The following is a 14,648-nucleotide window of genomic DNA, read 5'->3' as shown; positions in this document are numbered from 1 at the left end:
TTATTATGATGATTATTAGTATGATTACTGCAATAAATAACAATAATAGTAATACCAGCAATAATAATAATAATAATAATAATAATGATAAAAGGAATTATGATTTTGTCATAATGCTTCTTGCTTTTGAACTGTTCACCACCTCTACAATGATTTGTATAATCATTTAGAATATTTCTGTCGAACCAATGATGATTTCTGTTGAATGAGACGCGCGTTCTATTATACCTGACCAAAATCACTTTATTGTACAAAGCAAGCCGCTCTTGCTTAGCCGTTTTAGAGTTGCAGTACAGGTGTCTGATTTTTTTATTTTTATACCCCCCTATGTTACATTACTCATACGGAATAATAATGTTACTGAATAATCATGTATTTTTTAAGAGGTGAATTTTGTTGCAGTCCCAAACCGTGTGCTGTTCGCCTCTGTCAGACTGCAAATAGGCTACAGACGGGAAAATCGAAAACTTACTCTTAACCATAACTACACGAACTTTATACTCCGCCTGTTCTCTGTTGCTCAGCTTTATTTGAAATTAGTTGCGCTCATAGATTACACTATAGCCTAAGAAAGCTAAACAGATGTTCAATTTAAAAAAATGTTCTTTGAATGACATATCCATAAATGCAATTGCACCAGGACATAGTTCGGCGATATCCAGAACCCTTCAGTTCACAAGACAATGACATGGTCCACTTTGAAATGTAAATCGATTGCGTACCATTCGCCTTACCCGTTGAACAATCTTATCTTTATTTGCCTGACGCGCAGTTAGTGTCGGGTATTACGACGCCTCAGGCAATAGACTAGCCTAGTATCACGTGCATTCTATATACATATTTACACTTGGGGCAAACATGATTAAATTGTACTTACCAGATATTTCAGTCTGTGGGACCCCGCTAAGGCTGAAGCCTTTGCCGCTGTAGAACTGCCTGACATCCGAGCAACTCCGTGGTTTGCTGCTGGTGTTGTCCCCAAAAACAGGAATAGCAAGGAAGCAAAAGAAAAATGCCAACGGAAAATCCATACTGGCAGTCGGGCGAAAAGACCTCTACACTAAATCCAGTGCAAACAATTCAACAAAGTCTGAAAGAATACTCTCAGTTTCCTGCCTGTTGTAAGGTCCCGTACAGTCTTATAAGGTTGTTGCTGTACTTCATACAAAACAAACACCAGCTAAACCAGAAAACCAAAAAAATCAAAACCGAAATGACCGTGTAAACCGGGACTGACAGAAAGAAGTCCAGTGATTCCAGTACTTGGTATGCTTCTCCAATAAAATTAAAACGAGTCAATGGACGAAGCCATTTCTGTTATGAATACAGGAGGCTACGTACAATTCCCGATAGAGCCAGCGTACTTTTATCTTTTTATCGAATCGTTTTGTTGAAGGTAGACGCAGGAAAACGACGTAAAATATGCCAACGCGTAATCCAAAAGACAGAAGGCAAAACAAAATAAACGTGGCAGCAGAGACAACTGCAAAAATAAACGAAGAGGTTTCAGGAAAAGACCGATGAAATGCAGAGACGCGGCGGTGGAGGTGCGTGTTGCTGGTACTAGAGCGCAAAGGTTTTTAGCAGTCAGGAGCGCTCCGGGTCGGCTTTATTGTGGTGATGCTCTTGTGGAACTGCCCCGTGTAGCGGCAATGAGGAACGCACCACCTGCAGGGCATTGCGCGTCTGCTGCGGATCTTCCCCACAGGATGTTGCATCAAGCTAGCCGGCCGGCCAATCGAGATGGGATTTTTTTCCATGCACAGGCAGGCCCCGATTGACTATGTGGAACCCAAGCAGGTTCAGTATCCAGCACAAAGCAACGTATTCTAAAGGGCGCTGTTCTCACCATGGAGCGTTACATTTTCTTGTCTGATAATCCACCCAAACGTGAGCAAATACACAGTAAAATGTTAAGTGCTCAGTCAACTCTAACAGAGTACATATGGACACTATTGGACCCATATGTACTCTGTTGGAACTGAATGAACTCAGGATATTTGTGTCGGGGGGGATGGCGTGTGTGCGTTTGTGCGTGCACTCCAGGGCTCAAGCAGGACAGTTCTTTTTTAACGCGTTGAGACTAGTCTTTATTTCAGCCAAACGGCCACATGCTGGTCAATGGGGAGTTTTTACCACAGAGTGCAAGAAAGCAAGAAACACAGTACAAGTCATGACTCGTCCCAGCAGCTCTGTCTTGTTATTTTGGTATTTAGATGCTTTTCCAAAGCCATACTTGTGTTTCTAGCTTTTACAATCAAGGTGCAGACATCCATTTTCTGCAGGGAGAAGTTATGTATTTACTCCCAACCAGTTATGTGCGTACATGTCTGTATCCCTGCAAGTTGTTTCCTCTGTCTCCAGAAGGCAGAAGGCTACGCCAGATGAGCCTTTTTAATTTTTTGTGTAATATCTCGTATTAGACCTCAGTCATACAGCAGTAACTGCACCTCAGAAGCGTCATGGATGTGTTGTTTACTTTACTTTCTTTCTATTTCCTGAAATAATAAATTGAATGAGTAAATTGATAAATTCATATATCTTTTTTCGTTTCATTCCTCGTTCATTTAAAACCCTGATGTATTGTAGTTGAGAGACATTTTCAGCCACACATAACCATTGCCATTCAATCTGTGAAAACCTGCCCTCTGTACCACACCAAGTAACTTATAGCTATGCCATCTGGGCTGTGGAATTTTAAAGCAGATGTTGTTCAGTTTATCCGGTTATTTGCTGCAACCAGAACATTTTTTTTCAGTTCCAACAAAGATTCCAAAGCTACTGTAGCAAAAATTGGCCAGGACAAGAAATCATCAAAGACCGGTTATTATACAGTATTTCCTGGGGTAAACATGACTTTCTGCTCATGTCAGTTAAAAAGGTCAAAGATGAGAGGCTATATTTACAGGGCAAAGATGAAAGGCTACAAAAACTGTTTTTATTTATAATTATTTTTGGAAGCATGGACAAAGTTAACAGTTTAAGTTTTTAAATCTAAATATAAAAAAACTTCACTTCATTTTGGGTGCTTCTTAGCTTTTTCCACAAATGTACATGTGCATTTACATGCAATACATGAATCACTTTTCCTGGAGAGAATTTTAATATAATTTTGTTTTGTGGTGATTGTGTGTATTGTACAGGACAGTTTGTCACATTCACTAATTTTACTCAGTCCATACAAACACACACACACTTACACACAGCATGCACACATGCACACACACACACACACACATACTTGCACATACACAAAGGGATGATTTCCGCTTTATAAGATAGGCAAGGTCTGTGCTGCACTACCACTGAAGAGTTTTTCCTTGAATTGAGGTCAAAAAGTCGATGGCATGCAAAATAATGGAAAAAAAGCAGACAGGCTGTAAAAGTGCGAAAGCCTCATTAAGCTCCAGAGGAAATTTAATACAGTGCAAACAAGTGACTTCAGGGGCCCACTTTTTTGTATTCTGCCATGTTTTTCTCATTTAAAGAGTCCCTTCAATGAGGAACGCCAGTGCGCTCTTAAAAAGCCATCGCTGGCTCTGATGGTCACCTGAGAGCATTATGTAATTAACATGCGCCAAAGCCACACTGCCTTCATATTTCCTACATCTGGCTGGTTTAAAGTTTTATTGGGTTCCACCAGAAAGGGCACTCCCTCCTATAAGGATAGAGGGAGAGAGGGAGGAATGGAGGAGGGGTGGAGGAGGGTGAGGTGAGAAGATATCTCATAGGATTGTTTGGAAGTCTCTATAAAGCATGTTTGACAACCTCCACCAATACGAACACACACAAACATACATGCACACACACGCATACACACATGTATACACACAAAAACTGTCACGTCTACACTGATATACTGTCTACGCAGAAGGATAGTGTGTTGGTTCCATTGCATTTCGTGGAATTTTTCCAGCCGGTGGACATAGCTCCCTCTATGCATTGGTATCTCTACTCCTAAATAAGCCCATCCCAAAGCCCTTACACTAAATATCATTCCAAATCCTTACATTCAAACAGCATTTTACTAACAGACACACATTCTGTCAGCACCAGCACTCTGTGCTCTGACAAAAACAGTACTTTACCAATCTCCCTGCCTCTATCTACCAACGACTTTTAATTAGTCTGCAGTCAGTGCCCTGGGGATTGTCAGTTATATCTGCTTTCTGTGTGTGAGTGTGTTAACCCATCTGTACAATGCACCTGTTCCTGGAGGTGCAGGTGGAGCAGAAAAACATACAACACAGGTATGCACACACGTGTGAACACACACACACACACACCATGCACACACACACATATACACGCACACACATACACTATGCATGCAGATGCACACACATGCACACACACACATACGCTTGCACACACACGGACATATACACACACACAGCACATAACATGCAGCAATGTTTCTTTGCATTGTACACACCCATCGCAGCAGAAGGGCAGTTTGTACAGGCAGACAGGGAAGGGTGGCTGGGCAGTCGCTTGGCAGCGCTACTGAGTTGAATGGAAGCATCTTGGCATCAAAGGCACAGTGCAATTAAACAGACAGTAAACATGCTGAGTGAATCACTGAAAGAGGGACTTTCCCACTCTCTTTCTTCAGAAGTTATCTTCCCTCAACACCCTGCTGACACTTTCAGGATATGTGTGTGTGCGTGTGCGTGTGTGTGTGCATGTGTGTGCATAAGTAAGTAAGTAACTTTTATTTCATATAGCACCTCTCGCAGACAGCATCACAAAGTGCTTCACAATTAAAACTAATTAAAGATTAAAATTGAATAAAATTAAATTACAAGAAAACATTAAAAAGTATCACACACCTCAAAATATTACACATTCTAGGCAGTACTTATTGAAACAAATGCCTGTTTAAATAAATAGGTTTTCAGCATCCTTCTGAAAATGTCAACAGAGACCGCAGAACGCATGTCTGAAGGAAGAACGTTCCACAGTGTCGGAGCCACAACCTCAAATGCACGATCACCTTTTGTTTTACGACAAGAGCGAGGGACAGCCAGTAAGCCCTGGTCAGAGGATCTAAGTGATCTACTGGTGATGTAAGGACAGGTCACAGATATACACAGGTGCCTGACCATGCATGGCTCTATATGTGAACACTAGGACCTTAAAATGAATCCTAAATTTGATTGGGAGCCAATGTAAGGATGATAATATGGGAGTGATGTGAGTTGTCCTGCTAGACCTGGTCAACAGCCTTTCAGAAGCGTTCTGGATCAGTTGTAGATGATCCAGGGAACACACACGTGTGTGTGTGTGTGTGTGTGTGTGTGTACGCGTGTGTGTGTGCATGTATGTGTGCGTGTGCACGTGTGTGTGTGTGTGGATCTGTACGTGTGTGTGTGTGCATGTGTGTGTGTGTGTGCATGTGTGGGTGAGTGTGTGTGTGTGTGTGTGCATGTGTGGGTGAGTGTGTGTGTGTGTGTGTGTGCATGTGTGAGTGTGTGCATGTGTGTGTGCATGTGTGGGTATGTGTGTGCGTGTGTGTGTTTATGTGTGGGTGTGTGCATGTGTGTGATTGTGTGTGTGTGTGCGTGTCTGCGTGTGATTGTGCACACGCTACAGCTCAAGTAACACTGATAAAAGAGACAGTATAAGAGGAAAAAATGTGATCGTGATATTTCCAGTTGTTTATGTGAATAGTACCGTAACCATGTTTACTGCATTCCTTCCTAATATCTTCATCTTCTTTTCAATAAACATCCTGGCCTTTGCCTTCAGTCACTAGCTGTCTGTCTTTCTGTAAATGCTACAGTGTCTGTTCTTTTTTCAGTCTCTGTAGAAGACGGGACAGTTCTGGGGCACTGACAAGCACATGACAGGACCTGAAATGTGTCTGGGGGGGCGGGGTGGGGATCTGTCACTGACAGAAGCCGACAGGTGGCTATCCGACTTGGACTTTCACTTTTACGCAAACATGCTTAAATCTGCCTGTCTGACGTGGGTATGCACACCGTCTGGCGACTGAGGGAACCTGACAGTTTAAAGATCACTGGCGCATAACTGTCTGTGCTGCCAGTGCATTGGTTACTTTTCTGTGCAGTGAAATATGCATCCTCACTATGGTCTATTTTTCATACCCTTTCAATGAAAACATGTTGTTCATGGGCTGTGTGGCATTAATGATAGATAGATGATAGATAAAACAAAAAAGGTAATTGACACAAAAGAACTTGTGAAATTTTTTTTCTTGCAATTTTGTAGATATTTTATGCGAAGATGCATCCACTGCATCTCACAAATGTAGTGCCCCAGGATATGCATTTATCACAGTGAAAGTAAGATAGTCTGGTTGACAGAAGTGCCTACCTAATATGCATTGCGTGTAGAGCCCCACCTCCTATGAATGAGCCTCTTCTTGGCTTATAACCACTGTTCAAAATACCCCCCCCCCCCCCCCACCATACCCTACCCTCCGCTATCCTGCCCTCCCCGAGTCTGCAATCGCATTCAAAATGATGTAAAATAAGATGTTTTTTTACGGAAGGTGCACGAGCTGAATCATAAGCACTGATGGATTTCTGGCCTAACAGGAGAGCTCCCATCATGCAATGCAACGGAAATCAACTTAAGTAAGGGCAATAAAGCAACAGGATGAAAGCCGCAATGGGACTGTGGTGAATTTCACCGGGCTGAAAAAGACTTGTTTATATTTCTAGGCCTCCATGCAACCGTCAGCCTGTGATGCACCTCCCACTCTTCTCTCACATCACCTGTCAGTTTTTCCTTTTCTAAGGCATCATGTGATCCCTAATTTCACAAGATTTGTCATAGGTAAACTGGCACAGGGCCCACTTTGCACGCTGAAACACTCTTAAGTTGCATATCCAGGAACTGGAGATGAGCTCAGCAGGGTCTGCACACAGCTGCCAGTCTTGAAGTTATACGCAGAGATTGTCAACAGCAGCATCATGGTTAAAAGCAAGCAGAAGCAGCCATTAAGAGGCATCGCATGTGTGTGTGTGGAATACTGATCTAGCCGGTTCCTCGTCACAACTCCGCAATGAAGTCCATTTGTGGAAAAACCAACATCAGTCATTTTTTTCTCCTTGTAAAAAAAAAAAAAAAAAAAAAAGCCATGCCGTTCACTACAGTGAAAGGATTGCCATAACACGACCTAAGCGAAGATTTATAACATTGACGCGGTAACAAGCGTGAAGTTCTTTTTGGGTGTGGGAACCTGGAGCAGAAGAGGCGAGCATGACTGTTTGCCGCACGGAACGTCCCCTCAGCCGCTACATTCCGCTTCCAACTGCGGCCGCGCTTTGTGGGAAATCACTGTTGGGGGAGAAGCTGCTTGCGCAGGCAACTGGCATGCTGCGAGTTCTCTCACTCCTGCAAGGTTTTCTGGCAGGGTTTAGGGTCTCTTAGGCTCAGTAATTACCAATGGGAGTGCATTCCCTCTCTGTAATTATGGATACTTTAATGTTATAAATATTTTATTTTATATTTATATTATATTGTTCACCTTCATTGGTCAATATCATCATGCATGAAGAGGAACATCATCTTCGTGCATGTGCACAACATCTGCTGAGCAGCACATGTGCATGCAAGTTTCATCTATTGTTTTCATATTTCATATATATAATTGTCAAAATGTATTCCCTGCAATAAAAAATAAAGCCTCATTTCTGTTTTTCAAAAGAAGTGCTGTGTGACAATACCATCCTGAAGTGTACAACAGTAAACATGGATTGACTGGAAATTAAATATCTCCACTCTGCATACCGTATGATTTTAACCCTTTAAAGAGTACATTTTTTGTTATACAGTCCCCTCCAAAAGTATTGGAACAGCAAGGTCAATTCCTTTGTTTTTGCTGTACACTGAAGACAATTGAGTTTGAAGTCAAAAGATGTACATGAGATGACAGATCCGAATTTCAGCTTTTATAAACTGGTATTTTTATCTAGATTTGTTAAACAACTTAGAACATATCACCTTTTGTATCAGACAACCCAATTTTTAGGTGAGCAAAAGTATTGGATCATGTAACTGACAGGTGTTTCTTGTTGCCCAGATGTGTCCTGTTAGATTGATTGGTTAAACAATAAATAGTTCTGAATGTCTACTCTTGATTTTAGCCTTGGGTTTTGCCTGTGAAAACTGCATTTGTGTTATAAAAGATAAACTAACATGAAGACCAGAGAGCTGTCTTTGGGAGAAAAGCGAGCTTAGAAAAGAGGGGAAATCGATCAGAGCCATTGCACAAGCATTGGGGATAGCTTGTACGACAACTTGGAATGTCCTGAAAAAGAAAGAAACCGCTGGCGTACTGAGCAACAGATATCGAACAGGTCGACCAAGGAAAACAACAGCAGTTGATGACAGAAACATTGTGAAAGCTGTGAAGAAAAACCTCAAAACATCAGTCAGTGACATCACAAACAATCTCCACAGGACAGGGGTGAAGGTATCTCAATCCAACTGTTCGAAGAACATGTGTTATGTGTTAGAGAGCAGCAAACCACTCATCAGTAGTAAGAATCGGAAGACGAGATTACAATTTGCAAAGAAGTACAGAGATGAGCCACAAAAGTTCTGGAACAAAGTTTTATGGACTGATGAGACCAAGATTAACCTCTACCAAAGTGATGGAAAGGCCAAAGTGTGGAGAAAGAAGGGATCTGCTCATGATCCAAAACATATAAGCTCATCTGTGAAGCACGGTCGAGGAAGTGTCATGGCTTTGGCTTGCATGGCTGCTTCTGGAGTGGGCTCACTAATCTTTATTGATGATGTAACTTATGATGGTAGCAGCAGGATGAATTCAGAAGTCTACAAAAACATTCTGTCTGCCAACTTACGGAGAAATGCGTCCAAACTAATTGGGAGGAACTTCATCATGCAGCAAGACAATGACCCAAAACACACTGCCAACACAACAAATGATTTCATTACGGAGAAAAAGTGTAAGGTTTTAGACTGGCCAAGTCAATCACCAGACCTTTACATTACATTACATTACATTCATTTGGCAGACGCTTTTATCCAAAGTGACGTACAAAAAGTGCATTTCATGGTCATAGACAACTGCTAAACACAGGTTCAGTAAGGTACAATACTTATTTTGTACAGCTAGTTCTAGCCAAGAACACAGTTCACACAGTGAACACTATACTGACCTAACCTTTACAAAACAAACTAGGCAGAAGAATAAGCTACAGTATTAGGACAAATACAAATTACCAAGAAGTGCTGGGATGGGGCAACATGTAACAAGTGACATGAAAAAGGGTTTTTTTTTTTTTTTTTAGTGAAATATACAGCATGTATACAGTGGTTAGTCTAGGTATAGTCTGAAGAGATGAGTCTTCAGGCCACGGCGGAAGATGGGTAGTGAGGGGGAGGTTCGGAGAGGGACGGGGAGTTCGTTCCACCACTGGGGGGCTAGGGTGGAGAAGCTCTGTGATCCCTTTGGGCGGGTGGGAGGGGTTACAAGGCACCCTGCTGCCGCAGAGTGGAGTGGTCGAGCAGGCACATAGAATTGAGTCATGTCCTGCAAGTAGATGGGGGCTGTCCTGTTGGCAGCAGTGTAGGCAAGGATCAGGGCTTTGAACCGGATCCTGGCGGCAACCGGTAGCCAGTGGAGTGATCGCAGCAGAGGAGTGACGTGGGAGAATTTGGGGAGGTTGTAGATGAGTCGGGCAGCGGCATTCTGAATCATCTGTAGTGGCTGTATGGCACAAGCTGGCAGGCTTGCAAAGAGAGAGTTGCAGTAATCAAGGCGAGAGGTCACTGTAGCCTGGACGAGCAGCTGGGTGGAGTGCGTCGTCAGGTATGGTCGAATCCTTCTGATGTTGTACAGAAGGAATCTGCAGGACCGTGATGTTGCCTTGATGTGCTCCTTGAGGTCCAGTTGGTCATCCAGGACCACCCCCAAGCTCTTGGCAGAGTGAGAGGCAGTCACTGTGGTGCCATCAACCGTGATTGAGAGCTCACGAAGTAAGGAGGTCTTGCACGGGAAGAAGAGCAGCTCAGTTTTGTTGAGGTTGAGCTTCAGATGGTGGCTGGCCATCCAGGTGGAGATGTCAGCCAGGCAGGAAGAGATCTTATCATTGACCTGTGTGGCCGAGGGGGGGAAAGAAAAGAAGAGTTGTGTGTCATCTGCATAACAATGATAGGAGAAGCCATGTGAATTAATGACTGAACCAAGAGATCTGGTGTATAAGGAGAACAGCAGAGGACCCAGAACAGATCCCTGCGGCACTCCCGTAACAAGTGGATGAGAAGCAGAGGCAGACCCCTTCCAGGTGACCTGGTAGGTCCTATCTGCAAGATAGGAAGCGAACCAAGACAGGGCAGTCCCGGCGATTCCCATCCCAGCCAAGGTGGAGAGGAGTATTTTATGGTTGACCCTTAACCCAATTGAGCATGCATTTCACCTCCTGAAGAGGAGATTGAAGGGAACCCCCCCCCCCCCCCCCGAAACAAACAACAACTGAAAGAGGCTTCGGTAAAAACCTGGAAAAGCATCACAAAAGAAGAATGCAACAGTTTGGTGATATCATTGGGTCGCAGGCTTGATGCAGTTATTGCAAGCAAGAGATATGCTACCAAATATTAAGTGTTATTTGCTTTCATTTACTTAAATACTCTCTGTTCCAATACTTTTGCTCACCTAAAAATTGGGTGGTCTGATACCGAAGATGCTATGTTCTAAGTAGTTTAACACATCTATGTGTAAATACCAGGAAATAAAAGCTGAAATTCTGAACTCTTGTCTCATGTTTATCTTTTTATCTCAACCCCAAATGTATTCAGTGTATTGAAAAAACAAAGGAACTGGCCTTGCTGTTCCAATACTTTTGGAGGGGACTGTTAGGGGACTGAAAAAATCTAAGTCAATGTTCTAGAACTCTTGCTTTCAGTTACCAGTAGTGATTTTTACATCAGCATTAGAATTAGAAAGCAGATATTTGTGATCTCACACTGTAAAGGGCTCTAAGCAGCCCTGCACATAGACGCTAAGCTGAAGAACATGTTCAACTTCAACATCTTCCACTTCTGTTTCTAAACCTTTGGCTTTCAAACAGTGCAGGCTAAAAATGCAACCACAAAACGACTCGCTCAAACAATCAGCCCCTAGGAGAGCGAAAACCCTGGTGACTGTTGTCTGAATCATTGTGAATGTGCCATGTTTTGTTTGTCTCTTTACAGGGGTCAAGAACCCTGTTACCAGAGGGCCGTATCTGTTTGTGTATTCCATGGCAACTGAATCATTAAATTACCCATAAAGGTTATGCAATCTCAAAAGTTACTTATATTTCTTGATAAGGACATGAGGAATAGCCACTGAAGACTCTCATCTCCCTGTGTGATACATGGGACTATGGCCGAATCTGCAAGTGAACCAACATTGGTAGATGGATATAGCTAATCAGCTAATTGAGCCTGGGCAACTGGCAGACTCCTGAAACACATGGAGCCCGCCAGAAACTGGCTCATACAACCTGCAGTATCATTCTTACAGTGGCGCGAGACACAGAGAATAAGACAGAGTTATAGAGAAAGAACCTATTTTTCTTTCAACCCTCTCTTCGTTCCAGTTGTATGTTGATAATTTTTTTCCCAGAATGTCTCTCTCTAAACAAGCTGCGATGGACATGCTTATGTCAGCCTCCCTGAGCTGGTGTTGGTTATAGCCAAGTGCCGACTGGATGGGTATCTGATAGATCATAAATGGATCATAAATTTCCACAGCGTCAGGTGGTTTCATTTAGCCCAGGCAAGAGGCATAGCCAAAACAGTTAGGAAGGGTTAGGGGCGTTAGGGCCAGTCCTGCCAGCCCTGTACCCCCACTGGCACAGCAAACTGCACATTAGCACTGCAAACCATTACTAGGCTTTTTTAAAAATAGTAAAATAACATGCATCAGGTAAAGGAGGTCCTGAAAAGGTGGACAGGGGTATAAAATGAAGGTAGAGCAACCTTAGAATTGTTTATTGATTTTAGGTGTGGCATAAGCGACACGCAACCCCTTCAGTCTTCATCATACTGGAAATGGTTGAGGTTGAAACACATCGCGTGCAATTTAGGGCAGGTAAAAGCTGAGTTTTCTCAGACTACATGAGCGCTTTAATCCTTCATGGTGTGAGGTCACAAATATGTGATTAGAATGTTCTGAACTGAACATTATAATGCTGTTGAAACAATAACTACAACTGGGCCTAATGGAAGCCAATGGATTTCTAGAACACCGATCTAAAATTTTGGAAAAACATTCAAAAAATTTTTTAAAGGTTTAGAATGCCAGCTTTTTGCACCTACTACAATCAGTGCACTTTCACTTTCACTTTGAATAAAGGAATATTGATTCATCATTGCGAGCCTGGCAGTAATCACAGGGTTCATTTCTGGATGTTGGAGAACTTGAGTGATCTGCCAGGCTGCCAGTTTCCTGGTTTGCTGCAGCTCGGATAACAGGCTGATGGTGAGTGGGGTGGAGTCCGGTTTGGAAAACCCCATTAAGTCTAAAATTTGCCATTCAGCGCCTCCCTCTGTGCAAGGCCCACAGGGCCCGCAAAGGTGAGGCCTCATTCCGGGTTTAATGGAAGCGTTTCATTTCAACAAAACAAATCCATCAGTGAATTCGACCTTGAGTAAAAGCGCACACCATGTTACAGTCTCACGAGAACAAATGTAGCATTATTGGCGCGTGAAAGAAAACAAAAGGTGTTTTCAGAAAAAGAGGAATTTTCACACATGGTTATTTCGAAGCAGTGGAAAAAATTTGTGGGGGAAAAAAATTCTGACCTTACCACAGAGGAGGTGAACATGCTCAAAGAATCAATAAGTCTTCTTAAATGGACCCAGAGGATGTGTTTCTTCAAGGACACCTTGTAAGCTTCCTTTGAAAGGATGTTTCTGCTTCAGAATTATCATTCAACATGTGCACTCATGGGCTATTTTCCATAAATCCCGTTAGATTCTCTCTAATAGCTGAAATTCAGTTTTGCATTTCTATGGCCTGAAAACACAGTCCGGTGTTAATTCAACTCTAACGAAGAGTATATGGGTCCAGCAGTGACCATATGTACTCTGTAAGAGTGGATTTAATACTGAACATTTTACTGTGTGAATGAGTAACTTTTAGACAGTAGACTTCCCAATTGGTGCCCTCCCTTTTATACGCTCCTATTCAAATGTTAATGCTACATTTAAAAATGGGTGGGCGGTAGCTATCAGAAGATGAAACTCTTATTGTGGATTGACAGTTGTGCCTCAGATGCAAATTAATGTCACATTATCTCCTGCTTGACCTTCAAATACCCTGAGCTGACCATAGCTATTGTGTATCTGTCTACACAATAGTTGATAGCAATATTTATTTTGTTACAAAAAAACATGACTTAAACTATAATTCATGGCTTTTATGGAATGTTGAGGTCCCCAAAAACAGTAAGAGACCAAGTGTGAATGTGTGTGTGCGTGCTTGGGGGGGTGAGGCAGGACTTTAGCAGTCCCACGGCCCATCCCCCCTGACCCCACCCCCCCATTCCCCCCTAGCGATAACTCCCACAGCACCATCGCCAGGGTTAGGGCTATCGTGCCACTGCTGTTTTCATTTAATAAAAAGAGAATAACTCCTGCATTCCAAGAGGCTTTAGCATTATTGCTCAGTGGGGCTCCGCTGCATCACAGTGGCCAGTTGCTGTTTTCCTCACACAGGACAAGCCTAATGACTCACAGGGAGATGCTGCACTGTGTTAGACATGGTGATGTCTGCCAGCCATGAAATTCAATTATTTGTGTGTACATGTGCATGTGTGTGTGTGTGTAGGTGTGTGTGTGCCTGTATCTGTGTGTGTGTGTGTGTGCATGCACATGTGTGTGCATGTGAGTGTATGTGTGTATGTGTGTGTGTGTATGTGTGTGTGTGTGTGTGTGGGTTGAATTCCACTGCATTTTCCATCTGCCAAGTGTTATTGTGATACTCTTCTCCAAGCAGTGCCACACACCCGAGTGTCTGGTGATGGTGAACAGTGTCACGGTTTAACCTGACTGCACCCTCAGTGCAGGGCGTGAGAAGGGGGTGGGGGGGGTGGGTGGGGGGCGTGGTCGGGAGGGTAGTCCATACCCGTCATCCGTCACCAAATGTTGCAGTGCTGAGTTCAGACCCGAGTCAGAAATGTCTTCCTTGTGTTTCCCGCTCACATTTGAGGCCGTAACACCAGCCCCCACCCCTCCTACCCCCGAACCCCTCTCCTTAACCGGGAAACCAGACAGACCTTCTCCAGTTTACAAGCGGGAAGCTGTTTGCTAAACATATCAGCAAGCCCACTCATCAATGGCCAGCGTCTGGCCTGTGAGCAAGCTGAGCAGGGCTCTGGGAATAGTCGCCCACCCCACCCCCTGCCCACCATCCCGCAAGGAGTCTCTGCTATTTGTGGAAAATAATTACTGAGCAACAGCTATGACATATTATCTCCAGCTTAGCTCCTGCTGCCTGGGTGGGGTGTGGTGGTGGTGGAAGTTGGGGGCGGGGGGTTCGGGGGTGTGTGACAGCGCACCTCTCCCAGAATAACGAGTCCCTGCCAGCGTGTAACAGTTGATGGTTTTAAGCTGTAAATCCCAGGCCAGTCCCCACCGAGCAGGAGCGGGCAAAGGCCTCC

The 14,648-nt window shown here is 43.5% G+C and overlaps 1 protein-coding gene across 1 annotated transcript in view; it reads right to left on the bottom strand.

The window, feature by feature from the left end:
• The window catches only part of LOC118226112 (glypican-1-like), a 102,641-nt gene extending 100,836 nt beyond the window's left edge, over nt 1–1,805 (bottom strand). The window contains exon 1 of the mRNA XM_035415435.1: nt 878–1,805. Coding sequence (XP_035271326.1) covers nt 878–1,031 — 154 coding nt within the window. The 5' untranslated portion in view covers nt 1,032–1,805. The remainder of the gene's footprint in view (nt 1–877) is intronic.
• Nucleotides 1,806–14,648: the final 12,843 nt, after the last annotated feature.

The sequence above is a fragment of the Anguilla anguilla genome, chromosome 4 (assembly GCF_013347855.1).
Source record: "Anguilla anguilla isolate fAngAng1 chromosome 4, fAngAng1.pri, whole genome shotgun sequence".
Lineage (NCBI taxonomy): Eukaryota > Metazoa > Chordata > Actinopteri > Anguilliformes > Anguillidae > Anguilla > Anguilla anguilla.
The sequence above is the reverse complement of the archived record's forward strand: the minus strand, read 5'-3'. Positions and strand labels throughout refer to the sequence as shown.